This window comes from Amblyomma mixtum, chromosome 2 (genome assembly GCF_055824585.1).
Source record: "Amblyomma mixtum isolate Tamu chromosome 2, ASM5582458v1, whole genome shotgun sequence".
Taxonomy (NCBI): domain Eukaryota; kingdom Metazoa; phylum Arthropoda; class Arachnida; order Ixodida; family Ixodidae; genus Amblyomma; species Amblyomma mixtum.
Window position 1 is genome coordinate 227,670,536 of NC_143013.1, and position 13,817 is coordinate 227,684,352.

At 47.6% G+C, this 13,817-nt stretch overlaps 1 protein-coding gene across 3 annotated transcripts in view; it reads left to right on the plus strand.

The window, feature by feature from the left end:
* Window positions 1-13,817, plus strand: part of LOC149362819 (NADPH-dependent 3-keto-steroid reductase Hsd3b5-like) — a 109,466-nt gene that overhangs the window by 16,088 nt on the left and 79,561 nt on the right. For 2 of the 3 annotated variants that reach the window (XM_089573258.1, XM_089573262.1), the window contains 3 exons: window positions 5,957-6,148; window positions 6,469-6,605; window positions 7,935-9,901. The exons of the other annotated variant lie outside the window; for it this stretch is intronic. In XM_089573258.1, coding sequence (XP_089429384.1) covers window positions 5,957-6,148; window positions 6,469-6,605; window positions 7,935-8,345 — 740 coding nt within the window. In that variant the 3' untranslated portion in view covers window positions 8,346-9,901. Of the gene's footprint in view, window positions 1-5,956; window positions 6,149-6,468; window positions 6,606-7,934; window positions 9,902-13,817 lie in introns of those variants that run through there. 3 annotated transcript variants of the gene reach the window in all.

The following is a 13,817-nucleotide window of genomic DNA, read 5'->3' on the forward strand; positions in this document are numbered from 1 at the left end:
CCCCTGCGGACTCCTTCCACCTTGACCGCTCTTCATATTCTTCACGCCGGTCGCCTTCTCCCCGTCGCCGATCTATCTCTCCCATGCGCCGGCGATCACCCTCTCGTCCGGAGGAAAACTAACAGCCGCAGTTCCGGAGGCAAGAACTGCGATTCCATCGAACTGCCCAAGTCCTCCGTCTTCACCTGCGAATGTTATCGAAGTATTTGTTGATGGCGTCGCCGTTCTCGCCCTTGTAGACACGGGCGCTGCTGTATCCGTTATTAGCGCAGCCCTTTGCCGTAGACTCCGTAAAGTGACGACGCCTGTTTCGAACTTTTGCCTCCGCACTGCAAGCTCGCACCGCATTCACCCTCTAGCATTATGTACAGCTCGCCTTGTTATCCGGGATGTTGTGTATATCGCCGAGTTTTTCGTGCTGTCCTCCTGTTCTCATGACGTCATTCTGGGCTGCGACTTTCTAACCCTTCATCATGCGGTCATCGACTGTGCCCGTGCCAGCATTGAACTCTCTCCGCTCTGCGCTACTCTGCCGTCCGACACCTCTCTCCGCCTCGGCAAAATGCTGGTCGCTGCAGATACTGACATCCCTGCCTTCTCTGCTGCCCTGGTTCCCCTCACTTGCGCCTGCGATCCTGATTCAACTGTCCTCTTTACTCCGACCGATGCCGCTGCCCGTCGCCACTGTTTCCTCCTTCCGTTCGCTCTTCTGACTGTCTGCGATGGCCACAGCGCAATCTATGTCATGAACCCTTTTTCTTGTCCATCAACGCTTCTCCGCGGCGAATGCCTGGGCCATGTAGAATCAGTCGATCACGCTCTTCCATACTCCGTCTCTGACGAACCTGCCCCTCTCCAGATAGATGCCATTGGTTCGCCTCCTGCTACGCCAAACCAAGACACCGTTTCTGTTTTTTCCCGATCTATCGATGCCAGCCTTTCGCCGCACCAACGTGATCAGCTCGTCGCATTACTTCAACGTTTCCGTACGTCCTTCGACTTCCCGCACAGCTCTCTTGGCCGCACATCCGTCGTCACACACAGCATTGACACCGGAACGCATGCCCCTTTGCGCCAGCGTCCTTATCGCGTGTCGGCCCCTGAACGCACCGTCATTACCAAGGAAGTGGACGACATGCTTCAGCGCGGCGTAATCCAGCCTTCTCACAGCCCCTGGGCCTCTCCCGTTGTTCTCGTGCGGAAGAAGGACGGATCCATCCGCTTTTGCGTTGATTACCGTCGCCTCAACAAGATTACTCGCAAGGATGTGTATCCACTTCCCCGTATTGACGATGCCCTCGACTGCCTGCAAGGCGCAGAATTCTTTTCCTCATTGGACCTCCGCTCCGGCTATTGGCAGGTGCCCATGGCTGCTGCTGATCGGCCAAAGACGGCCTTTGTTACGCCCGACGGCCTTTCTTTCTTTCTTTCTTTCTTTCTTTCTTTATTTAAGACATTCCGTTACAGAAATGCCTCTACGAATTCAATGTCATGCCGTTCGGCTTGTGCAATGCGCCGGCCACATTCGAGCGCATGATGGACACAGTTCTCAGCGGACTCAAGTGGCACACGTGTCTGTGCTATCTGGACGATATCGTCGTCTTTTCTCGAGACTTTTCGTCCCACCTGGCCCCTGCAATGTTTGACCGACGCCGGCTTGCAACTGAATTTAAAGAAGTGCTGCTTCGCAGCCCGGCGGCTTACCATCTTGGGCCATGTCATCTCCAAAGAAGGCGTCCTTCCCGATCCTGCAAAACTGCGCGCAGTAACCGAGTTTCCCCGACCCACCTCATTGAAAGAGCTGCGTAGCTTCATCGGGCTGTGCTCTTATTTTCGCCGCTTCGTACGCAATTTCGCTTCCATCCTGTCACCCCTGACTGATCTGCTTGCCGGCGACACCAGCCTCTCGTCTTGGACACCAGACTGTGACGCGGCGTTCACAACGCTTCGGCGCCTGCTTGTGTCCCCGCCGATCCTCCGCCATTTCGACCCCAGCCTGCACACTGAAATTCACACTGACGCCAGCGGCGTGGGCCTCGGTGCCGTGCTGGCTCAGCGCAAGCCCGGCTGCGCCGAACATGTTGTTGCGTATGCCAGCCGCACTTTGACAAAGGCCGAGCGCAATTATTCCGTGACAGAGAAGGAGTGCTTGGCAATAATTTGGGCTATTGGAAAGTTCCGCCCTTACCTATATGGTCGCCCGTTCTCTGTCGTTACCGACCACCATGCCCTCTGCTGGCTGTCGTCCCTCAAAGACCCTTCAGGCCGTCTTGCTCGTTGGGCGTTGCGCTTACAAGAATACGACATTGAAGTCATCTATCGATCTGGCCGTAAGCATTCTGATGCCGACGCACTATCGCGGTCCCCGCTACCTTGTGACTTGTACCTTGTGACTCCACATCTTTCGCCACCGCTGATGCGTCCTCCCTTGATATTGCCGACATGCCGTTTGAACAACAACGGGACCCCTGGATCGCTTCCCTCCTCGCTCTCCTGTCTACACCATCTCAGCGACCTGCGACCCGCACTCTCCGTCGTCAAGCCCGCCACTTCGCAATACGGGATGGCCTCCTTTACCGCCGCAACTACCTTCCCGACGGTCGCAAATGGCTCCTTGTCATTCCTCGCCACCTGCGTTCCGACATCTGCGCCACTTTTCACGCCGACCCCCAGTGCGCTCACGCCGGTGTGGTGAAGACCTACACGCGCCTTCGACTCCGCTTCTACTGGCGGGGAATGTACCGTTTCATTCGACAGTACGTTCGCTCCTGCCCGGAATGCCAACGCCACAAAACCCCTTCTCGCCGTTCCATTGCTCCGATGCAGCCCTTGCCTTGCCCCATGCGCCCATTCGACCGCGTTGGCATCGATCTCTACGGGCCCCTTCCCATAACTCCGGCTGGACACCGCTGGGTCATAGTGGCAGTCGATCACCTTACCCGCTACGTCGAAACGTCATCTTTGCCATCCGCGTCTGCGCCCGACGTTGCGTCTTTCATCCTGCATCATCTCGTTCTACGCCATGGTTCTCCTAAGGAGCTTCTGAGTGACCGCGGCCGTGTCTTCCTCTCAGACACCGTCGAAGCCCTACTTCGCCAATGCCGCATTGTTCACCGCTCTACTACGGCCTACCACCCTCAAACGAACGGCGTTACTGAACGTTTCAATCGCACATTGACCGACATGATCGCCAAGTATGTTGCCTCGGACCACTCAAACTGGGACCGCATTCTCCCATTTGTGACATATGCGTACAACACTGCCACACAGAGCACAACTGGCTTCTCTCCGTTCTTTCTTCTTTACGGCCGCGAGCCTTCCTGTACCATGGATACCGTGCTTCCGTATCGCCCTGATATCTCCGAGTCTCTTACCCTTTCTCAAGCAGCGACCTATGCTGAAGAATGCCGCCAGCTTGCCCGCTCTTTTACAACGCAAGATCAGAATCGCCAGAAGCACCTTCGCGCCCCTACCAGTCCGCTTCCGTCCTATACCCCAGACTCGCTCGTGTGGCTTTGGGTTCCCTCCACCAGTCCCGGTCTCTCCACAAAACTCATTTAAAAGTACCACGGCCCGTACCGTGTCGTCTGCCAGACCTCTCCAGTCAACTACATCATTGAACCGCTTTCGCCGCCGCAAGATGCGCGCCGTCGTGGCCGTGAAACAGTGCACGTTGACCGTCTCAAGCCGTACTACGATCCGCCTACCATCTGTGCGCCCTAAGTCGGCAGGATGCCTCCTTTTTCGCCGGGGGTAATTGTAGTGTAGCAGCCGTGCTCGCTCACTGTGGTGAACTGTAGTAGTGAAAGAAGACGACGATCCTGAGGTGTGACGCTCGCTCGCAGCCCGAACGCTAGGCCTGCACCTTTGCTGAACGTTGCAAAGCGACCTAGGTTCTGCTCAGCCACAACCCCATCCTACAAAATAAATAAATAAATAAATAAATAAATAAATAAATAAATAAATAAATAAATAAATAAATAAATAAATAAATAAATAAATAAATAAATAAATAAATAAACAAATAAATAAATAAATAAATGGGCGATTGGCAACATGACATGCAAGTGTCAGTGGAGTAAACTGCGTCAGTGTATAAGCAGTACCAGACAAGTCATCCGTGGCATAGCTGCGTCTGCCGCACGAACACGGCTGAGAAATCACTGAAAATGAACATGGCGGTTAAGCAACTAAGTAGCCTTCAATATCCTTTATCTTATTTGAGAAGCCGATACTATATTATCATTAGATGAGAACTGAGACATTTACAGAGGTCGGAGACTAAAAATGCTTAATCGCGATAAATGCTATTGGTCACCTCCTCTTTTTAACACCAGAAAGAGTGAGAGGCAGCGTTTTTTGTGAACCCTATAATGGAGCAGGTAGCAAAAATACATCGGCAAGAGAACGACCACAAGGCTGCGTCCTCGAACTGCCTTTGAATCACTGACTTGTTTTCGACATGTTTTCAGATCTGCAACATTTCCGCTGCCAGTGATGAAGCGATGTGAGGCAGTATATTTTGTTATGTTATACTTTGGTATACGGAAGAACTTTAAGTAACAGGGTGTGTCACTTAATATTTTCCACACTGTTTAAAAATGGGCTTTTTTAGTTAAAACAGCGCTTTGTTCAGCATAGGGCTGTCAAAGGTTCAATGCATTGATTATGGAGCTATAGCATGCTAATATACGGGTGGTCAACTAATATTGAATAGATAACTTTACTATTAGCGTTAGGCTACCTAATTACTGAAAGGCATGTAGCCCATCGTAATATCCAGATCACTTTTTAGAATTCTAAAACGCGGTAGCCTCGGCGCGATGGCCCAACAAATTTTGGCTACGTCGCGCCAAAATACATGCGCTTTCGAGAAGCTTGCAGGCAAATCAGCCTCTCCCGTTGTAACTGGTCGAAATAGCCAAACGTTGGGCCACAGCGCCGAGGGTAACCTCGTTATCGAAATTCTAAAAACTGATATGCATACTGCCTATGATGGACTACATGCCTCTCAATAATTAAGGAGCCTAACGGTAATAGTTAAAATATTAGTTATTCAATACTAGTTAACTCTCCTGCTAGTTAGCACGTCATATCTGTATTCTGGTATACTGCATCGCTGACAGTGCTATGCCGGAAAAAAAAAATGGTCTTCGAGCTCAAAAAGCCTATTTATTTAAATTCTGGAAAGTTTTAGTTAAAACATCTGGTATAAGGTCGATTGGTGAATTCGGGTATGTGATTTGCAAACTAGTGTTTCTAAGAGGAAACGCGAGCTGCGCATGTGCATGAAATACTCTTTTTTATGCTCGCAATGTTTAAAGTGCTCAGTCGCAAGAAAAGGTATAGTTAAGCTAGATAGCGCAAAGTAGTGTTCTTCCAAGATTATACTTTATTTCACTTGAAATACATCATGCAATTCACTGTACCTTGGAAAAGGCATACAGTGCAGTAGATTATACTTTTACTGGATTGAGGGAGGAAGAGGAGGAAAGGCAGGAAGGTTAACCGGAAGAATAAAAGTGCTTGCTACCCTGCACCGGGGAAAGGAATGAGGGGATTGAATGCCAGTAAGAAAAATGGCCACAAGATTCTTAACACCAGAATCGTAATTAAGCGGGAACTTCAGCAGCAGTTTGGTACTTAGCATATGAGAGCGACAAAGTATCTCCCGTGATTCACTCGGGCTCCCCATTCAGTTGCTGAAATCTTAAATGGCTCTCATGACGTTGTACTTAAATAGAGATAGTAATTAATTCTTCTGAGATCAATGAAGCTGGGATTACTTTTAGGGCAGTGGATTTAGCTACAGATTAATAGCTTCCAACAGGCACTTTGTGAGATACTAAAAATTGTTGCGGTTAGCTTGCCTGCATCACAACCTTCTGGACCGGCACCCGTTTAACGACCGTTCCATGACACACAATGACAGATCCATTCATGACTTCTCGTGCAGGTACTCAGAATGTGGTCGACGCTTGCCTCGAGGAGAACGTGGCATACTTTGTGTACGCAAGCACCGTGGCTCTGATTACGAGAAAGGAGGCTTCAGGGGACGACAAGACTTGGTATGATGGTCCGTACCAAGAAAGCAAGGCACGCGCTGAAAAGATCATTTGTGAGGCCAACAGACGTCAGTTTAGGGAGGGTGAGTTTCTCACGTCTCAAACTTTGCATAAACCTCGTTCATTTATTCTCTGTCGGTTTCCAATTATATCATCATATATCTTTGAGAACGAACCTTTAAAAGACTTTTATGTTAAATCAGAGTTAGCTCATTAGAGCTGCTTCTACTAACCCCGTCCCCTGCCCCGCCCCCTCCTGAAAACTGAGCGGTTTCAACATAATGCCTACGCAGTATCAGATGTTAACATTGCTTTGGCTGTACAGATGAAGCTTAAAGTTAGACTTGCCTAACCGTCTCAATGCTCAGCAGAGGCGTTCTACAGCAGCTGTTTCTTTTCGCAGGTGCACACCGTCTAAGAACTTTAGTTCTTCGGCTGCCACCGGTTTACGGAGAGCTGGATTATATCGCCGTGCCTACGCAAATTAAGTGGGCGAAGAAGATGTTCAATACTATTTTCAAACTCGGACCAGGGTTTCAGGTAATGTGAATGTAATGCTTAATTTTTTTCAGGTAATGTGCGTTGATGCCGAGTGTCTGTTGCTGATTCCGAGGGAGACACTTTTCTTCCCGTGGAAGTGTGCGCCCTGCTGAAATTCTAAACTATACGAATATACATCGTGTACGCGATGTTTGGGCTACCAACCGCTAATATGTTGCAGAACAACTTACCCGCATATGGGGGCATCAGAAATGAGGGACATGAAGTTTCGTGTGGAATCTTGAAGATTAGTGCACCACTTTGGGCTAGCTTGTTAGCGGAGAGGAAAACTTCGCGAACTCAGGAGAGTCGTGTCGTGTCACACCGTTTTACATTTCCTACCTTATCTAAGGCATATCCTGTCGTCAAAGGTACACTGCACAAGGTATATTGCCTTCGGAACTCGGCAGAATCACGAAGAAAAGGAAATCGCTTTCTATGTCGCAGTGGTGCCATCTCTGCGCTGTTCTCCAGGCATGTCAAGGATAAGATAGAAGGGTTTTCGGAGCAGAAAACACTTTGCAATCAGGAATATAGAATGTTGACTACGGAAAGGGGGCCTGAGTTACGATCGCCTCTTGACCACAGCAATGGAATGGTGGCAGACATGCGGCTCGAGTCCTGTTTACATCTACTCCTCCTCAGGTGAGGATGACTCCTTCAAGAGCCGGCGCAATAGCGTAGGCTTCGTCGCCGGGGAGGAGACCATTTCTTTGCATCTCTGGTACAAACAATCCGGTACAAACAGCGTGTCAGTGCCACCGTTTGCGCAATCTCAGCCATTTGCAAAATTACAGTGATTGGCCAGGTATAGGCTCGTTAAGAATATGAAACAGTTGAGACAAAAAACGGAAGTTAAGAGCCAGAAGCAGATGGCGTTCTTGGCAACAGACTTGGTCCCTATGCCTTGCGGAGCGCCTGTACATCAAGTGCAGTTAATGTCAGCTCTTTTTAGGGCTCAGGCGAGTTAATCCTATCTATCCGCAGGACACTGGCAGACTTCTAGATAGAGGAGTGATTGCGAAGGCGTGCAGATATTGCTAAGGGCTAATTTATTTCGTACGGTTTTTCTGGACGACCGAAAATTAGAGCGGAAAGGGAAACTTTCATGCGCGTCTATATATCTTTGCTCTTTTTAGAGAACAACAACTGCAAAGCGGGATTCGAGCGCTTCTTCAGAAAGCAATTTGGCAGCCACATTATTAGGGTAGGCAAGTGTTTTCGGGAAGTGATGCGGTGACTGCGTACGCTCTATATCTTACAGTACCATAGCGCTGAGCATCGCCTTGAGTTTCGAGCTTTCTTCTTTGTCCTCGGACTTTCACGCAGCTCATCTACGCCGGAAATGCTGCTTCTGTTCAAGTACGTGCACTGGATGCACTGTCCGAGGAGACAAGTGTGTCCGGCCGCTGCCTCGTGGCCTGCGATGACACGCCCGTGGACTTCGCCGCTTTCCTGACGCCCTTGGTTGAAGGGCGCGGCATCCGCATATTCCCACGGCCGCTGCCCTACCGGCCGATGCTGGTTCTCGCTGCGTGCACTGAAGGCATTGTCGGGGTGCTCGGCCGCCTGTTTCCTGGTGTCCGACGTGGCCAGGTGCTGAAAGCGTCGACCATCCGCTACGTCTACGGCGGAGCCTTGTTCGACGACGCCGAGACCAGGAAAGCGCTCGCCTGGCGCCCCAAGTATTCACCGCAAGAGGCAGTTCGAATGTCTCGCTCGTTCTACGACACACTGTGACAGCTGGGCGCCTGCGGGTCGGCCACAAATGCAAATGACTCTATTTCTGCCTAGCAATTCTTCCAATTGTCACCGCATGTCATATAAATTCTTTTTCTGACCTGGTAAACGTGTGTAAAAGAAGGGCGTCAAAATTATTAACAGCAATGGCCGAAGAGAGCTGGCAATGAGGTCATTATTAGCGGGCCTAGGCTTGCAAAAGAGCGCTCATGTGATACACTTTACCCATTCTGGGTCTGCAAATAAACAAAAAACAGTTCAACGAAACTTCTCATGTTTGCTTCGGGTAAAGCAAGCTTTGGAAATATAGAGATGCGGCCTTCATGACTAAGAAAGTAAAAGCGTTGCAAAAATGACCGTCTGGCGAACGCTGCACTTGGCTTTGCTTTCCTAAAGCAGTGCGTGCCGTCCGTTACATCCATTTACTTCGAGACGAAAGCTTTGGTTTGGTTTGGTTTATGGGGTTTAACGTCCCAAAGCGACTAAGGCTATGAGAGACGCCGTAGTGGAGGGCTCCGGAAATTTCGACCACCTGGGGTTCTTTAACGTGCACTTACATCGCACAGTACACGGGCCTCTAGAATTTCTCCTCCAAAGAAATTCTAGCCGCAGCGGCCGGGATCGAACCCGCGTCTTTTGGGTCAGCAGCCGAGCACCATAGCCGCTGAGCCACCGCGGCGGCGACGAAAGCTTTAAAGAGGAACTTTTCGCGGAGAAAGTCCCGGTGTTGTCAGGCCAAACAGGAGCCCCACTACAGTTGTGCCTGTCTCTGCTTTATTCAAGAAAGGCGTCGTAGAAAACCTTAGATTGTTTGGCTTGCATTGTAACGTATGCCAAAACTGTTCAACATGTGGTACAAGAGTTACTGACCGTTACACACAATAGGATCTGCCTGTAATAACTTGACTGATTCGCGTTGATTAGCTTGATTATTCTGCACAAATCAGCCAAGACCTCAGTATCCGTACACTACAATACTCAATCACGACGAAGAACGCCTCAGGCCTCAAGGTATTGCTGCTCTCTCGGTGGGGTGTAGTGATCTGCAATGTTAGCGATTGCATGATTGATAACGCTTCCACATCGAAGTTTATGCGCCCCAAAGAAAGCAGTATAGATTTCTTTAAAAAAAAAGATTATCGCAGCCGCATCTGCAGCCCTCCCTTGTTTTCAGCATTGTTGCTGAGAAGGAGTTGACGCAAGCAGAAAAAGTGAATATTGCACTGACAAAAAGAAACCAAAACAACATCGCACATTAATTTCCCTGCCTTTTATAGTTCATATAAGAACAATGTAGTTATATTAAATTTCGGCATATGTTATACTCCTCTCTAGAAGTCCGGTTTTCGTATTATACTCTGAGGAAAAAGGAAGCGCTGAAGAGCATCCGAGAGAGCATTGTGCAACTACACTCCTTCAGTAATATTGGTGGAAAACTTGGTTGACAGAGTAGAACACGTTAATTTTTTGTGACCTTGTTTGTTGGTTAGTCTTTTAAATAATTATTTCAATTTTCGTTGTTCTGTTCACACCTACAGCCAGGCTTTCAATCTAAATGTGCCAGGGGGGGGGGGGGGGGGGGGGCTCGCAATATAAATTTTTAGGAAAGCTGGTCGCCTGAAGTTAACTTCAAGCTAGTCCAATCGTGGGCAATCTTGTGTGGATTCAAGGCCGCCAGATGACGCGTTATTCCACCTATTTGGCCGGCTTGAATAAAGCTGCGATACTCACTGCTTCTTCTATTGTGGAATAGCTAATGCAGGTTGGAACATTGTCATTTCTTTACTAGCCACTCTGCATTCTTCGAATAAAGCTATACACATCACCCCTACAAAAAACATGACTCCTGATATGTTTGTGCAAAGTGCTTTCCACCGTATAGCCGAAAGCACTTAACCAGAGACCCGCATCTCCACTGATTCCTCGATCTTCAACTCATCAGAGTTCTTCGGCTGGCCGGAATCCCAGGACACTCAAAGAACGCGAAGCGATCGATGGGCTTCACAACAGTAAAGCAGCAATTGCCTGCGGTAAACAATACAAATTCCAAATCTGCACTGCACAGCACAAAAAAGAAAAAGAAAGCGTCAGGGGCCAGCATACACACCCAACGAGCTTACTGGCCGCAGGTTGAAAGAATGGCGAGCGTTTAAGACACACAAAAAAAAAAACAACTCAAAAATAATGAAATAGCTCAAGTTAGGTAATGCCGAAACAAGCTCATAATTTTGATTACTCGTACGGGTAAATCTTTCTTGCGTATAAAAAAGCGCCTCAGCCAGCTCACGTATGACTGAATTCCTTCTTCGTTTTATTGTATTGCTCTCGTGCAGCGAAAAATAGCATTTATTACGACAACATGCCGGATTGTAGCCACTTTAATTCTTCAACGACGGAGCATTCTTACGCGATCGTTAATAAACCCGCGAGTTTTTTTCTGAATTTCATGCAGATAGTTTCGGGTTTGTCCCACTGAAGAAATATCCTGAATGTGTCCGCAAACCATAGATCGGTTGTTCCTGGCTATTTCGTTGAAAAAGAATACTAACACTAGGCGGGTATTCGCCAGTCTCACCTGGATGTCTACCCAAACCTAATAATAGCATAAAGCGTTCTACGCGACGCTACGCACTCATGTGGTTCGTGTTATAATACTACGTTACTTGCACATGATGTCCTTGCCACAATTGATTCCTTTAAAGAAAATGTTTTAGTGATTCTCTGACTTGATGCACTGCACTACGATTCGTAAAAAAAAGAGGCCCTTTCGGGCTTGTTAGCGAAGCTGTAACATAGGTTATTTATGTACAAAAACGTTTACATACCTGCAGGGTCTTAACTACATTACCAAGCATGAAAAATCCGAGCCGGCTGACTTGGCGTCGTGTAGGGTTACGAAGAAAAAAATAAACCTGGACGGAAGCTCATACCATGGTTATTGATCACAACTGACAAATGTACCAGAACAAAAAATAAATTATTCATCACAAAGAGGGGCTAAAGATAGTGTTAAAGCCAAGTTAAATATTATTACCTGATAAGAACTCTACCTCTGTGATATGAGTTCTATTTCAATGATTTGAAAGCTTTTTGTGCTTGCTTTTCGCAATTTTTTACTTCAAATAAGTTTTACGTTTTATATCCGCTGCATTAGTTCGTTTTTATTCAGATTAATAAAGAGCTCTATAAATTTGATGCCTGCATTGAAAGTCCCTCTGTTCATCAAGTTTTGTAATACAGCTTGTCAAGCTCTTGTATTCGATTATTAATTTTTATCTTTATTGAGGAATACAGTACCTTTTAACGTCAGTCTTAGTGCTTTATTTTCAAGCTTTCGCGATCAAAGCAAAGTAATGTCTTTTCTGTACAGGAGTGGTTTTGTAAGGCGTTTGAAATCTCAGCTTTTACCTTCCTTTCAGTTCTGTATTATGGCCGACTGAGAAACAATGGTGCTTCGTCTGCTCTGCTCCAGAACTAAAATCAAATGGAGGGACTAACAGTTTACAATGCTTGTGCGACGTTTTATTGCTGCTTTTGAAATTGATCTCACAGCAAATTGTTTATCTTACGAAAAGCTGACAGATAAAAAGGTTGAGACCCTGCGTGCCAATGCCACAAAATCAACTTTCCTGAAGCTACCTACGGAAGCCCAAGCATTATATCGAGGCTTCCTTCTCTTTCGCCTGCTGTTTATTCCTCCTCTTCATCTGTCTGATTTACATGCTCACCCGGACGTCATGGATAACCTGTATTCCTACCTTAGCTAACATACAGGAAGTGCGCGCTTATAAAGACCTGGGTGTTTTTTATTGCTACTCATGTTAGCTCCGCAGTGAAAACGAAAACGTCGGCAGCAGTGTTCCCGCACACAACTGGGTGAAAATCGGGCATGCCAGCCGAAGAATGCCCTGTAGATCACCTCCACAACTTTACACCTGACAGAGTCACACGCGTCTCCTCTTCCCGAGTGATGCAGTTAACGCTTTCTGTCGTGCTTCTTTGTGGCATATCACGTTCACTGCACAGACGCGATGTCGAAGGGGTAAGCAAAAGCATGACAATGCCGGCCTCCTGTGTGGATGGCACGGCAGCGCAGAGCTGACATAATAACACGGGCAGGTTGGAGAGAAAATGAAAGAGAAAAAGTGGCATAAAATGCACACATCGACAAGAATAGCCCCGAACCGAGTAAAAAAATCCACGTGACGACTCAAGCGTGAGCACTGGCAGCTTGACTGCGGTCCGCAGCGGATGACATTTGTCCTTAAGTCTCAACGCCATTCATATCGGTAAGTTGTTACGAATGTGGTTACGGATGCGATTGTTTGCTGGAAAGGGCGCCTGAAAACAAGGAAACCACTGCATGCGCTCTCGCACCACTACCTAAGGACACTGGCCGGGCGATACAGCCTCTCCAACTTATCCATTTGTTGGCATTGCCTTAGAGGAGTGCTCATTTCTGCTGCCATATGAGCAGTATTAGCAATCGGGAAGAGATGGAGTTCGACGTTGATAGAAAAAGTGTCCACCAAGGCGCAAACAACGAATGGATTGCGCGGTCAGCAAAAGCGGTGAACCAGCCAGTTTATCTGCTATGCGTACTCACAATAGATGAGGAGTCATACGTCTATGCTTTCTACTCACTGCGAACGTCCTTCTTTCTGAAATTAGCATTGTTTCTTAAGGGCTAATAAGACCGTACTTAGGAGTATCCCCCCGCATCAGGTAGCGTGTGAATTGCATGTGCTGAGCTGGCACTTCTCGACCTTTTGTAGTTTTCAGCGGGATAGTCATGACGGGCGAACAAACAATGCCGCAGATCTAAGAAAGGTGTTTTTGGACACGTAGTTTAAAAACACTTTACTAGGACAAAGTTAATCGTGGTCGGCGGCTATCTGCTCTGAAGAGAAGAAAACAGGGAAGGGCCAAAAGGGACATTTGCACTTCGTAAGGCTGAAAATAACGACGACTCTCACTCTATACTGAGCATTAAGGGCCAGCTTACTGGTTTCATAAGATAGAATCAGAATATACAGCCCACGCCCGAGAATTAGAAATAGAATTATCGGGTAGCCGTCCGTTACCTGTTCTCCCCAAGCCCACTTTCTTGCACAAATTTAAGCTCTGTTAATCAAGCTTTATCACTGCGCGTGAATAGAGAATCATTTCTTCGTGATAAAGATGCTAGATTCGTCGAAATGTTTTGAAAAACTAGAGAGAAGTAGAAAGAACGGAGGAAGCGGTGTGGAATCTTATGTTCAGCTCGAATTATGTAGTACCTTATAAAACCTCTTCGCGTGGGAGATGGTAATCTAGGAATACCTAGGTTAGGATTATGCCGCACGATCCTCTTTTGTAATATTCCTTTGTAGTATACGTATCTTTGAAAAGTTTCCTTTTTTTCATTGTGGCCTATAATAGGCCATAGCATGGAGAATGATCGGCAAGGGCCGCTCTTGAGGACATGGCTCT